The following is a 13,561-nucleotide window of genomic DNA, read 5'->3' on the forward strand; positions in this document are numbered from 1 at the left end:
AGAACCACAGCTGATCTCTGACAAACTGCAGCTCTCCAATCTGAATAAAGAATAAAGGTGATCTCCAATTAAATGTATGATGTGTTTCATCCTGACTCAGAACAGCAGCCTTCTATCAGTCTGACTCAACTACATCAGTAACAGTCTGAGACTGTGTATTTAGTTTTTATGATCAGTGCAGAAGAGAATGGACTGTTGGACCAAAGCAGCATATTTACCAGGACTTGTCGTTTTAAGATTGGAGGCCAGTTTCAGGTTGGGGAGTTTCAGTGATGTGTGAAATGTTCTGAGTAATAGTTGATGATGTATGATTGTAATAAATAAAAAGACTGAGTCAATGTTCTACAGCTGTTTGGAAAAACAGAACATTTGAGGAAAAAAACTTGTTCATAATTGTGCTCATCTATCAACTAAAGAACATTTGACATATCAGTCAATGATTTGAACTGGATAAATAAAGAAAACCGACAACAGCTCCAGTCAGTGAATTAGGGCTGGGCAATAAAATGATAACGATATATATCGCAATAGACACGTGATCGATATCAACAGAAAATACGTTCGATAGAATGTTTGATAATTTCACTCGAACTCCATCAGAAAAAAAGAGGAAGAAAACCCCGAGCCAGAACTGCAAGTCATTCTGGCTCGGGCTGTAGGCAGAGGAAGGGCTTTAGCCTCTTGACCTATCACTGCCCAGCTAAACCAGGTCTTGTCTCTTGATTAGTAGTCGGTTAAGTTTCGTTTATCTGCCGGCCGAGTGAGTGGCTGCTGACTCGGTTAAGCAGGGATCCACGAGCAGCGGTTATGAGTCGGTTAAGTTTCGTTTCTCTGCGTATTGTGCTAACTGAGCGAGTGTCTGAGTGCCTTAGTTTGCCGGTTATATGAGCCGAATCTTTTTTCCACCGCTACTGAATATTAATTAAAAATGAATGAAAATTAAATGCTACTGAATATGTCATTGTTTACGGAAGCCCTAAACGGCCATGTATTCATACATTTTATTTCCTCCGTTTTCCCGTGATAACGAGTTAATTTCCTCCGTTTTCCCAAGATAACGAGCTAATTTCATTTGTTTTCCTGTGATAACGGGATCATTTTCTTGAGATCTCGTGATAATGAAGCTTTGTTTTCCCGAGATAACGATATAATTAATTCGAGATCTCGAGATAACGAAACTTTGTTTTCCCGTGATAACGATATAATTAAATCGTGATCTTGAGAAAACAAAACGATATTGTAGTAGGCTATATTAAATCATTGCAGGAAACATCATTCAGTGTAGCAATGTCAGAGCAGCAGGAGCATATTGATAACCGCGTCACATATCTTTTCAATCAAGGCCTGACACTTGCTATTACAGACAATAGACAAATTAGTGAGCGTAATCTAAGAAGCCTACTACAATATCGTTTTGTTTTCTCGAGATCACGAATTAATTATATCGTTATCACGGGAAAACAAAGTTTCGTTATCTCGAGATCTCAAGAAAATGATCCCGTTATCACGAGAAAACAAATGAAATTAGCTCGTTATCTCGGGAAAACGGAGGAAATTAACTCGTTATCACGGGAAAACGGAGGAAATAAAATGTATGAATGCATGGCCGTTTAGGGCTCCCGTAATTGTTATCATTTAAAAAAAAAAATTAAAGTGACGGATAAAAATGGGTTATGACGGGATTTTTATGACCCTGTCAGTCGAAGTGACAGACAACGAAAAAGTTTAGCGCAACATCTGATCTAGAGGTACACGGCAGCAGTGCCATATGATAAAACATCAAAGCGATATAAAGAAATAACGGATGCAGTTTAGCACAGTTGAGAAGTCTGGGTAGAAGGTTAAAAAAAAACAATCAATAATTATCGATATCGACTGATATCGCCCAGCCCTACAGTGAGCTGACCTCAGAGTCTCCAGTTTACAGTTTGGACTCTCCAGTCCAGCAGACAGATGCTTCACTCCTGAATCCTTCAGGTCATTTTTACTCATGCCCAGCTCTGTCAGAAAGGAAGGGTTGGACTTCAGAGCTGAGGCCACAACTTCACAGTGAGTCTCTGAGAGTCCACATCCAGTAAATCTGTGATTAGAAAACATATAAATCTGTTATAAAATCAGATCATTTACATTCTACATCCAGACTGAATAAGGATGAAACAGAGTGAGGTGATCATCTGATGAACATCTGATTGATTCTGTTAATGATCAGAACTCACCGAAACTTTCTGCAGTTCCTCACAGCTGGGATCAGTCTCCGTCGTCCCTCCTCTGATGTGTTGTACTTCTCCAGGTCCAACTCATCCAGAACCTCCTCTGACATCTGCAGGATGTAGGCCAGAGCTGAGCAGTGGGTCACAGAGAGTTCCTTCTCTGATCTGTTCTCTGACTTCAGGAACTCTTGGATCTCCTGATGAACTGAGAGGTCGTTCATCTCCATCAGACAGTGGAAGATGTTGATGCTTCTGTCAGGAGAGATTTCATCAGTGTTCATCTTCTTCAGCTTGTTGATGGCTCTCTGGATGATTTCTGGACTGTTCTCTGTCTGACCCAGCAGACCTCCTAAGAGTCTCTGGTTGGACTCCAGAGAGAGGCCATGAAGGAAGCGAACAAACAGGTCCAGGTGACCATTTTTACTGAGCAGGGATTTCTCCATGACTCCATACAGGAAGTCATCCAGAGGCTTAGTGGAGACCTGCTGGTTCAGCACCTCTGTCTTCTTGTTGGTGTAACAGTGGATCATGTAGACTGCAGCCAGAAACTCCTGAACGCTCAGATGAACAAAGCAGTAGACTGATTTCTGGAAGATCACACTCTCTCTTTTGAAGATCTCTGTACAAACTCCTGAGTACACTGAGGCCTCTGTCACATCAAGACCACAGAGCTCCAGGTCTTCTTGGTAGAACATGATGTTTCCTTTCTCCAGATGTTCAAACGCCAGCCTCCCCAGCTTCAGAAGAACTTCCCTGTCAGCCTCCATCAGCTCCTGTGGACTCGTCTCATGTCCCTCATGGTACTTGTTCTTCTTCCTCTTTGTCTGAACCATCACAAAGTGTGAGTACATGTCAGTCAGGGTCTTGGGCAGCTCTCCTCTCTGCTCTGTAGTCAACATGTGCTCCAGAACTGTAGCAGTGATCCAGCAGAAGACTGGGACTCCACACAGGATGTGGAGGCTCCTGGATGTCTTGATGTGGGAGATGATTCTGCTGGACAGCTCTTCATCACTGAACCTCCTCCTGAAGTACTCCTCCTTCTGGGCGTCAGTGAAGCCTCGTACTTCTGTTAGCCTGTCAACACATGTAGGAGGGATCTGATTGGCTGCTGCAGGTCGGGAAGTGATCCAGACCAGAGCCGAGGGAAGCAGTTTCCCCTTGATGAGGTTTGTCAGCAGCACGTTGACTGATGCCTTCTGTGTGACATCAGACACAACCTCACTGTTGTTGAAGTCCAATGAAAGTCTGCTTTCATCCAGGCCGTCAAAGATGAACAAAAGTTTACAGACAGCCAGCTCCTCTGCTGTGACCTTCTGTAATGTTGGATGGAAAACATGGAGCAGCCTGAGAAGACTGTACTGCTCATCTTTGATCAAGTTCAGCTCCCTGAACGAAAGCACAATCACCACACTGACATCTTGGTTTTCCAAACCCTCGGCCCAGTCCAGAGTGAACTTCTGCACTGAGAAGGTTTTTCCAACACCAGCGACGCCGTTGGTCAGAACCACTCTGATGTGTCCCTGTTGGTCAGGTAAGGCTTTAAAGATGTCGTGGCACTTGATTGGAGTGTCATGGAGGGCCTTCATCTTGGAAGCTGTCTCAAGCTGCTTCACCTCATGTTGGGTATTAACCTCTTCACTCTGTCCCTCTGTGATGTAGAGCTCAGTGTAGATCCTGTTGAGGAGGGTTTCACTTCCTGTTACATCACTTCCTTCAGTCACACGTTCACATCTCCTCCTCAGACTGATCTTATGTTCATCTAAAACCTCCTGCAGACCAAAATCTGCTGGAAAGAACAACAAACATGAGACAGAAAGAAAACAGTCATGCCTGTTTGAAGCCACAAAGAACAGAAAACTGACTTTAAATGTTTTGTAAAGAATTTTTTCTTCTCATAATAACTCATTTTTAGAGGAAACATTAGAAATGCTCTTTGTTCTATCAGCCTCTGAGGGGGCGTGTCAGTGTTTGATTGACAGCAGAGGCAGCTCGTCTGCAGCTCTTCATCTAACAGCTCACTGTGGTTGTTCCTTCCTCTCTGTAATATTTAAGACTGATCCACTAATAAAATGATGAGCAATATGTTCATCTCTTGTTTTTAACTGCACTAACAACAAAATACTGCTAATCAGGTGACAAACATTTCCTCTGGCTGTTTCACTATAAAAGCCTCTTAGTGGCTGGTCACAACAGGAACAGATTAATTTATATCAGCAGTAATTAACAAAGCTCAGTTATGAGTAAAATAAGGCTGGTATGTGAAGTGCAGGGAAAGAAAAGAGAATAAATAAAACTGTAGGAAACTAAGAAATGATTTTATCAAGAGTCCATCAGCAGACAGATGTACAGTCTTACTTGTTCTGGATCTTTTTCCACACTGGGGACAGGAGGAGTCTCCTGATGAAGCAGACTGGTCCCAGTATGAGGTGATGCACTGTCTGCAGAACCAGTGTCCACAGCTGCTAGAGACTGGATCCTTCAGGACGTCCTGACACAAAGCACAGCAGGACAGCTGCTCCTCCACAGAAACATGACTCCTCTTCCTCTCTCTGTCAACACATTTCTTCATCACTAAAACCATTTGCAGATTGTCAACATTTGATATCACTGTCCAGAAGCTCAGACGCTCACAGAGAACAGGAAAAGTTTGAATTGACTTCCTTTGATTTCAACTCTCCTGCTTTCATCAACACCAATCAACTGCTTTTCCTATCTGGCTGTCTTATTAAACACTGAGTCATCTACCTGCCGTTTGCTGTTAATACAAACTCAACACTTCCTGCAGAGACTTCACAGTAAAAGCCTTCCATCAAAGAGAGCTGATTATGTCCTTCACTGTTTTATCTTGAGTTAGTTCAGTCTGAACTGAGCTTAGAAGAGTCTAAGAAGTGTTACTGATAGTGAACTGGACTGATAGGGAGTATTGATCAGATAAAGATCACATTCTAACTATACTGGCTAGTTGCTACACACTGACTATGGGAGGAGGAGAAAACTGCAGTTCAATCCATCAGTACTTCCTGGTTCTAAAACCCAGACTAGGATCTTACCTACCTGCACTAAAACATCTGCATCATGACTAGAAATCTTTCAGCAGAACATTTCTGCTTCATCCTAAAATCATCATCTTCCATCAGGTCAGTTTACAGTAGAAACAGTCTCTTACTTTGTGTCTGAGGGTCCAGGTTCTCCTCTGAAGAATGGAGGAATTAATTCATAGGACCAGTCACTCTTCATAGACAGACATCTGGATACTGGAGACTCTGGTCTCTGTCTGTGGTACTGACCTCTGCAGAAACAAATATGTTTTATTCTCATCAATCACTGATAAAGGTTTAAGTAGCTCTACTGATAGCTCCATAAACATTTAAGATAAGATAAACATTTAATTTATTCCACAGTGGGGAATAAATTAAGTTACAGTTATATAAAGAAAGAGGGCTTAACGTATGAACGTCAGTTTTAACTTGAAGCTTTTCAGGAGGCTGAAGAAATTACAACATTTCTAAACACAGTTCTGCATTTTCAGAGGCTCAACAGTGATTGGACAGTTGTCTGCAACATCAATATTCCTGGACATCCATAGAAGACAACAGTGGTGGAGGATCTCAGGATCCTTTCCACAGTAGAAAAGACACATCACAATATCCATTCAAGTGAATAGCACTCTACTGGAAGGTAATCATATCATTATACAAGTCTACCAGAAAGAAAATACTCTACAGGTGTAAATAATTCATGAACCTCAAACAGAAAGACCAGATTAGACTTTACCAAATAACATGTAAGAAAAGCCAGAACAGCTCTGGAACAGGATCTTTGGACAGATGAAACTCAGATCAACCTGAACCAGAACAACAGGAAGATAAAAGTCTGGAGAAGACTTGGAACGACTCCTGATCTGAAGAACACAACATCATCTGTAGAACACAGTCAGATCATGAGCAGGAATCAGTTCCAATGACACAGAGTCACTGTGTTTATTGATGATGTGACAGATGCACTGGGTGAATTCTGAAGTGTAGAGAGATATTCAGACAAATGAAGAAAGATGATTGGATGGTGCTTCACAGTCCAGATGGACAATGAGCCAAGACATAGTGTGAAAGAAACCCAGGAGTTTGTGAAGGTGAAGAAGTGGAATATTCTGCAGAGGCCAAGTCAACTTCAACCTGATTTAAACGTATTTCACTCAAAAGACAAAACTAAAGGAAGAATCAACAACTGAAGACAGCTGCAGTAAAGACCAGGCTCAGCAGAACAAAGGAGGAAACCTATTCTGTGATGATGTTCATGGGCTCAGACTTCAGTCACTGTCTGCTAAGTGTTATCTACAGCACATCCATAGAAATATCTGTACATTATCACACAGGCTTGACCAGTGACTCAGAGGAACAGGCTGGGTGATGACCGGGAAAGCTTGGTGACAACTGGAGAGACAGTGGACAGCACGGAGGGACAGCAACCGGGACAGGAAGGGTTAGCTGTCCCACCTGCACCAGAACCCAAGCAAGCTACAGATCAACCCACAGGAAAACACCTGCAGGAGCCCGAGGGTTAAAAATGAGCATTTTATTTATGATGAGGTGAATACGTCCAATCACTTCAGTCCCTGAAAATAGAGGATTGTGTATTAAAATGTTTTTAATTCCTCCAGATTTCCTCCAGTTTGGATGTGAATACTCTCAAATTAAAGCTGAGACTCTGCAGTCTTTAAGACCACCTTCATTTTATAACTGTAACTTGAATAAACTTTGGTTAACAGCTAGAATAACAAATACATTTCAGTTAAACTCAATCAACCATCAGAGACAGAAAATAAACTGGAACTGACAGAAGTGATTAAAATGAGTCATGAACAAGTTAGTAGTAGTTCTCTTACCTTGTGTCTGAGGGTCCAGGTTCTCCTCTGAAGAATGGAGGAATTAATTCATAGGACCTGTCACTCTTCATAGACAGACAGCTGGATACTGGAGACTCTGGTCTCTGTCTGTGGTACTGACCTCTGCAGAAACAAATATGTTTTATTCTCATCAATCACTGATAAAGGTTTAAGCAGCTCTACTGATAGCTCCACAAACATTTAAGATAAGATAAACATTTAATTCATCCCACAGTGGGGGATAAATTAAGTTACAGTTTTATAAAGAACGTGGGCTTAACGTATGAACGTCAGTTTTAACTTGAAGCTTTTCAGGAGGCTGAAGAAATTACAACATTTCTAAACACAGTCCTGCATTTTCAGTGGCTCAGCAGTGATTGGACAGTTGTCTGCAACATCAATATTCCTGGACATCCATAGAAGACAACAGTGGTGGAGGATCTCAGGATCCTTTCCACAGTAGAAAAGACACATCACAATATCCATTCAAGAGAAGAGCACTCTACTGGAAGGTAATCATATCATTATACAAGTCCACCAGAAAGAAAATACTCTGCAGGTGTAAATAATTCATGAACCTCCAACAGAAAGACCAGATTAGACTTTACCAAATAACATGTAAGAAAAGCCAGAACAGCTCTGGAACAGGATCTCTGGAGAAATGAAACTCAGATCAACCTGAACCAGAACAACAGGAAGATAAAAGTCTGGAGAAGACTTGGAACGACTCCTGATCTGAAGAACACAACATCATCTGTAGAACACAGTCAGATCATGAGCAGGAATCAGTTCCAATGACACAGAGTCACTGTGTTTATTGATGATGTGACAGATGCACTGGATGAATTCTGAAGTGTAGAGAGATATTCAGACAAATGAAGAAAGATGATTGGATGGTGCTTCACAGTCCAGATGGACAATGAGCCAAGACATAGTGTGAAAGAAACCCAGGAGTTTGTGAACGTAAAGAAGTGGAATATTCTGCAGAGGCCAAGTCAACCTCAACCTGATTTAAACGTATTTCACTCAAAAGACAAAACTATACCTAATACATCTCCACTATGCCCTAAGTGTAAAATAGAAACTGGTAGTCTTACACATTGTTTGTGGCATTGTAGGAAAATACAGCAGTTTTGGCAGGTCATAGGGCAGGAAATTAATAAGATTCTGTCTACTAATAAAAACAACAACCCCTTACATTTCCTACTTGGCATACCTGATCTGTCCATCACTGACAAATTTAAAAGGAAACTTCACCAAACACTTACTTTCTGTGCTAGAAAGTGTATTCTTTTGAATTGGATAATGGATAAAGTTCCATCCAAGACTCAGTGGCCAAGAGTAACACTTGAATATGTGGCACTGGACTATCTGACTTGTAAACTACACAGTAAAGATGATGTTTTTCGGAAAACATGGGAGCCCTTCCTGTCATATATTGGTTTGAATATTTCCACCATTCTTGCAAGAGGGTTTGTATCATAACTTCAAACACTCTGCCTTTTAAATGACACTTTACCGTTGACGTGCTTCTATTTCCGACCATGTGGATGTATCGTGCATGGCAGTGTGCCCTCAATTTATTTTACTATATGTATCTGTGGGATGTACCTCCTGAATCTATCGCCTGTATGAATTTGGAATTTGAAATCTGAATTTTGATATGTGTGTGAGCCAATGTATGTTTGTTTGTTCTGTCATGTATGTTCATGTTTTATCTTAAAAATTTAATAAACATATATTTAAAAAAAAAAAAAAAAAAAAAAAAGACAAAACTAAAGGAAGAATCAACAAGTGAAGACAGCCGCAGTAAAGACCAGGCTCAGCAGAACAAAGGAGGAAACCTATTCTGAGATGATGTTCATGGGCTCAGACTTCAGTCACTGTCTGCTAAGTGTTATCATTAGTTTGTATCATAAGATTCCACATGTACGCTTTAATCAGATATGTGTATCTATGACAGATGTATGTTTATCTTGCTGTTCTCTTCTCTTCTCTCTTTGCTGTTCTCTTCTCTCTTTCTTCTGTCTGTACCCGGCTGGCCTTAGGCAGATGGTTCCCTCCATATGAGCTGGGTTCTGCTCGAGGTTTCTTCCTGTTAAAAGGGAGTTTTTCCTTGCCACCGTTGCCTTCAGGCTTGCTCTGGGGGTTTCAGGCCGGGTTTTTGTAAAGCGTCTTGAGACGATTTGTATTGTTATTGACGCTATATAAATAAAATTGAATTGAATTGAATTGAATCTGCAGCACATCCATAGAAATATCTCTATACTATCCCACAGGCTTGACCAGTGACTGAGAGGAACAGGCTGGGTGATGACCAGGAAAGCTTGGTGACAACTGGAGAGACAGTGGACAGCACGGAGGGACAGCAACCGGGACAGGAAGGGTTAGCTGCCCCACCTGCACCAGAACCCAAGCAAGCTACAGATCAACCCACAGGAAAACACCTGCAGGAGCCCGAGGGTTAAAAATGAGCATTTTATTTATGACTGAGTAAATCTGTCCAATCACTTCAGTCCCTGAAAATAGAGGATTGTGTATTAAAATGTTTTTAATTCCTCCAGATTTCCTCCAGTTTGGATGTGAATACTCTCAAATTAAAGCTGAGACTCTGCAGTCTTAAAGACCACCTTCATTTAATAACTGTAACTTGAATAAACTTTGGTTAACAGCTAGAATAACAAATACATTTCAGTTAAACTCAATCAACCATCAGAGACAGAAAATAAACTGGAACTGACAGAAGTGATTAAAATGAGTCATGAACAAGTTAGTAGTAGTTCTCTTACCTTGTGTCTGAGGGTCCAGGTTCTAGACTGAAGAATGGAGGAATTAATTCATAGGACCTGTCACTCTTCATAGAGAGACAGCTGGATACTGGAAACTCTGGTCTGTGGTACTGACCTCTGCAGAAACAAATATGTTTTATTCTCATCAATCACTGATAAAGGTTTAAGTAGCTCTACTGATAGCTCCATAAACATTTAAGATCAGATAAACATTTAATTCATCCCACAGTGGGGGATAAATTAAGTTACAGTTTTATAAAGAACGTGGGCTTAACGTATGAACGTCAGTTTTAACTTGAAGCTTTTCAGGAGGCTGAAGAAATTACAACATTTCTAAACACAGTTCTGCATTTTCAGAGGCTCAACAGTGATTGGACAGTTGTCTGCAACATCAATATTCCTGGACATCCATAGAAGACAACAGTGGTGGAGGATCTCAGGATCCTTTCCACAGTAGAAAAGACACATCACAATATCCATTCAAGTGAATAGCACTCTACTGGAAGGTAATCATATCATTATACAAGTCTACCAGAAAGAAAATACTCTACAGGTGTAAATAATTCATGAACCTCAAACAGAAAGACCAGATTAGACTTTACCAAATAACATGTAAGAAAAGCCAGAACAGCTCTGGAACAGGATCTTTGGACAGATGAAACTCAGATCAACCTGAACCAGAACAACAGGAAGATAAAAGTCTGGAGAAGACTTGGAACGACTCCTGATCTGAAGAACACAACATCATCTGTAGAACACAGTCAGATCATGAGCAGGAATCAGTTCCAATGACACAGAGTCACTGTGTTTATTGATGATGTGACAGATGCACTGGGTGAATTCTGAAGTGTAGAGAGATATTCAGACAAATGAAGAAAGATGATTGGATGGTGCTTCACAGTCCAGATGGACAATGAGCCAAGACATAGTGTGAAAGAAACCCAGGAGTTTGTGAACGTAAAGAAGTGGAATATTCTGCAGAGGCCAAGTCAACCTCAACCTGATTTAAACGTATTTCACTCAAAAGACAAAACTAAAGGAAGAATCAACAACTGAAGACAGCTGCAGTAAAGACCAGGCTCAGCAGAACAAAGGAGGAAACCTATTCTGTGATGATGTTCATGGGCTCAGACTTCAGTCACTGTCTGCTAAGTGTTATCTACAGCACATCCATAGAAATATCTGTACACTATCCCACAGGCTCGACCAGTGCCTCAGAGGAACAGGCTGGGTGATGACCAGGAAAGCTTGGTGACAACTGGAGAGACAGTGGACAGCACGGAGGGACAGCAACCGGGACAGGAAGGGTTAGCTGCCCCACCTGCACCAGAACCCAAGCAAGCTACAGATCAACCCACAGGAAAACACCTGCAGGAGCCCGAGGGTTAAAAATGAGCATTTTATTTATGACTGAGTGAATCTGTCCAATCACTTCAGTTCCTGAAAATAGAGAATTGTGTATTAAAATGTTTTTAATTCCTCCAGATTTCCTCCAGTTTGGATGTGAATACTCTCAAATTAAAGCTGAGACTCTGCAGTCTTTAAGACCACCTCCATTTTATAACTGTAACTTGAATAAACTTTGGTTAACAGCTAGAATAACAAATACATTTCAGTTAAACTCAATCAACCATCAGAGACAGAAAATAAACTGGAACTGACAGAAGTGATTAAAATGAGTCATGAACAAGTTAGTAGTAGTTCTCTTACCTTGTGTCTGAGGGTCCAGGTTCTCCTCTGAAGAATGGAGGAATTAATTCATAGGACCTGTCACTCTTCATAGACAGACAGCTGACTCTGTCCTCCTCTTCCTCCATCTTCTGGACTTCAGTCAGTCTGAGAGGTAAACCAGAAACACTCAGTGAGTTTACATCAACTTCAGTTACAGTCCTCCAGGTTGATCAGAGACTGATGGGAACTGTAGTTTTATTAAAGTTAAAATAAATACTTGTTTATGTTAGAATATGGTCAGAAAACCACAGGAACGTGTTTAAGCTTTAAAAAGTAAAAATGAACTCTGACAGACTTTTAGAACAGAGTTAGCTTAAAAAGCTGCGTCAGTAGCCGTTAGCTTAGCATAAAAATACTCGATAATTTAGCTTCAAACTGAAGGAAGAGAAGAGTAAAATGATTCTATAATGTTTATTAATCATTCAGTTCAGTGAAACTTTAACAAAGCAACAGAAAAGTCCAACAAACTAAAGAAGGAAAACCGTTAGCATTAGCATTAGCATCAACGGTCCCTCTGCAGTCTTCAAAGTGACAGTTGATGCTAATGCTACATTTGTCTGCTAACAACGCAGTTAGCTAACTTATTTAAAAGATGAACTCAAAACACTTAGAAACAGGAGAAATCATTAAAGTCATTCACCTCTAACACAATAATTTATTTAACACAAACACAGAGAATTATCGTTTCTGTTCCATCTTCCGTTACTGTCATTAACGGTTATCACATCCGGATACGATCCTTTCAAAATAAACTTCACAGGAAATGATAAATACACTTCACAGGAAATACAAAATAAAAGCAGTAGAAGGAAATACACGGAAGAACACAAACACGTGTTCAGTAATAATATAATATAAATAGTCCAGTCTGTCCTGACCACGTCCATCACAGTCTGGTTTGGATCCTCCACCAGACATGACAGGGACAGACTGCAGAGAACAGTCAGGGCTGCAGAGAGGATCATTGGTACCGACCTTCCCTCCATCCAGGACCTGTACCAGTCCAGGACCAGGAAGTGGGCCAGTAACATCTCCACAGACCCCTCACACCCTGGTCACAACCTGTTTAGACTCCTCCCCTCAGGCCGGCGTTACAGAGCACTGTACGCCAAAACCACCCGTCACAAGGACAGTTTCTTCCCCCGGGCTGTGGCTCTGATGAACTCTGAGCAGTCACAGAGTGTGAGACCATCCACATGAACAATGAACAATAACTCTACATTAACTGGATTTACTCAGTGAACAAACCTCTGGATAGTTGAATATATCTGCTCTTATCCTTTATCTCTATTTTTAGTTTTTGTATTTTATTTTATTTTATGTGTACAGTTTGATATTTATTTTTTACACTTATTTAAGTTCTGTGTGTTTCTGTAGAAGAGAGCAAAAGTTACCGGAGTCAAATTCCCTGTATGAGCACACACACATGGACATTAAAGCTGATTCTGATTCTATCAGAGTCAGTCTGACTGAGAACAGGAAGTAAAACACAAACTACGCAGTTTAATAAAAGCAGCAGAACTACAACTGATTAGTCACTAGTTTGTTTCAATGGTTGAATCAAACTGTTAAATTCTGACTCTTCTTCCCTCTACAGTCCACAAGAAGAAGAAGAAGAAGAAGAAGAATAAGAAGAATATTAACACTCACTTCGCTTCAACCTTCAGTTTTCTTCGTTCTGTTCTGAATCAAAATGGAGTCTGAACAAACTTTAGTTTCGTTTCTGCTCCGTTTACCGGAAGTCATGTGGCGTGTGTGTGTGTGTGTGTGCGCGCACTTGTACAGCTATCTTTGTGAGGACCAGGTTGAGTTTTCTACCGTCAGAGTGAGGACATTTTGGCCTGTCCTCTTTTCTCCACCTCCTCTAATGGAGTCAGTCTGATGAACCTGTGACAAGAATCAGGAACAGTCTTTAAAGAGACACACTCCAAAACCATCATGAAATCTCC

General features: G+C 40.9%; 1 protein-coding gene across 8 annotated transcripts in view; it reads right to left on the reverse strand.

Annotated features, from left to right (window-relative positions):
* Positions 1-13,320, reverse strand: part of LOC311503225 (uncharacterized protein) — a 300,665-nt gene extending 287,345 nt beyond the window's left edge. For 6 of the 8 annotated variants that reach the window (XM_084565826.1, XM_084565827.1, XM_084565823.1 and 3 more), the window contains exons 1-4: positions 13,263-13,320; positions 11,592-11,717; positions 9,882-9,998; positions 7,093-7,215 (exon numbers count right to left, since the gene is read on the reverse strand). In XM_084565826.1, the coding sequence (XP_084421952.1) occupies positions 7,093-7,215; positions 9,882-9,998; positions 11,592-11,698 (347 nt within the window). In that variant the 5' untranslated portion in view covers positions 11,699-11,717; positions 13,263-13,320. Of the gene's footprint in view, positions 1-7,092; positions 7,216-9,881; positions 9,999-11,591; positions 12,280-13,262 lie in introns of those variants that run through there. The other 2 variants (XM_084565824.1, XM_084565822.1) reach the window with 2 other exon arrangements.
* Between the last annotated feature and the right edge of the window lie 241 nt (positions 13,321-13,561).

Source organism: Chelon labrosus (genome assembly GCF_963514085.1).
Source record: "Chelon labrosus genome assembly, chromosome: 18".
In the NCBI taxonomy this organism is placed as follows: domain Eukaryota; kingdom Metazoa; phylum Chordata; class Actinopteri; order Mugiliformes; family Mugilidae; genus Chelon; species Chelon labrosus.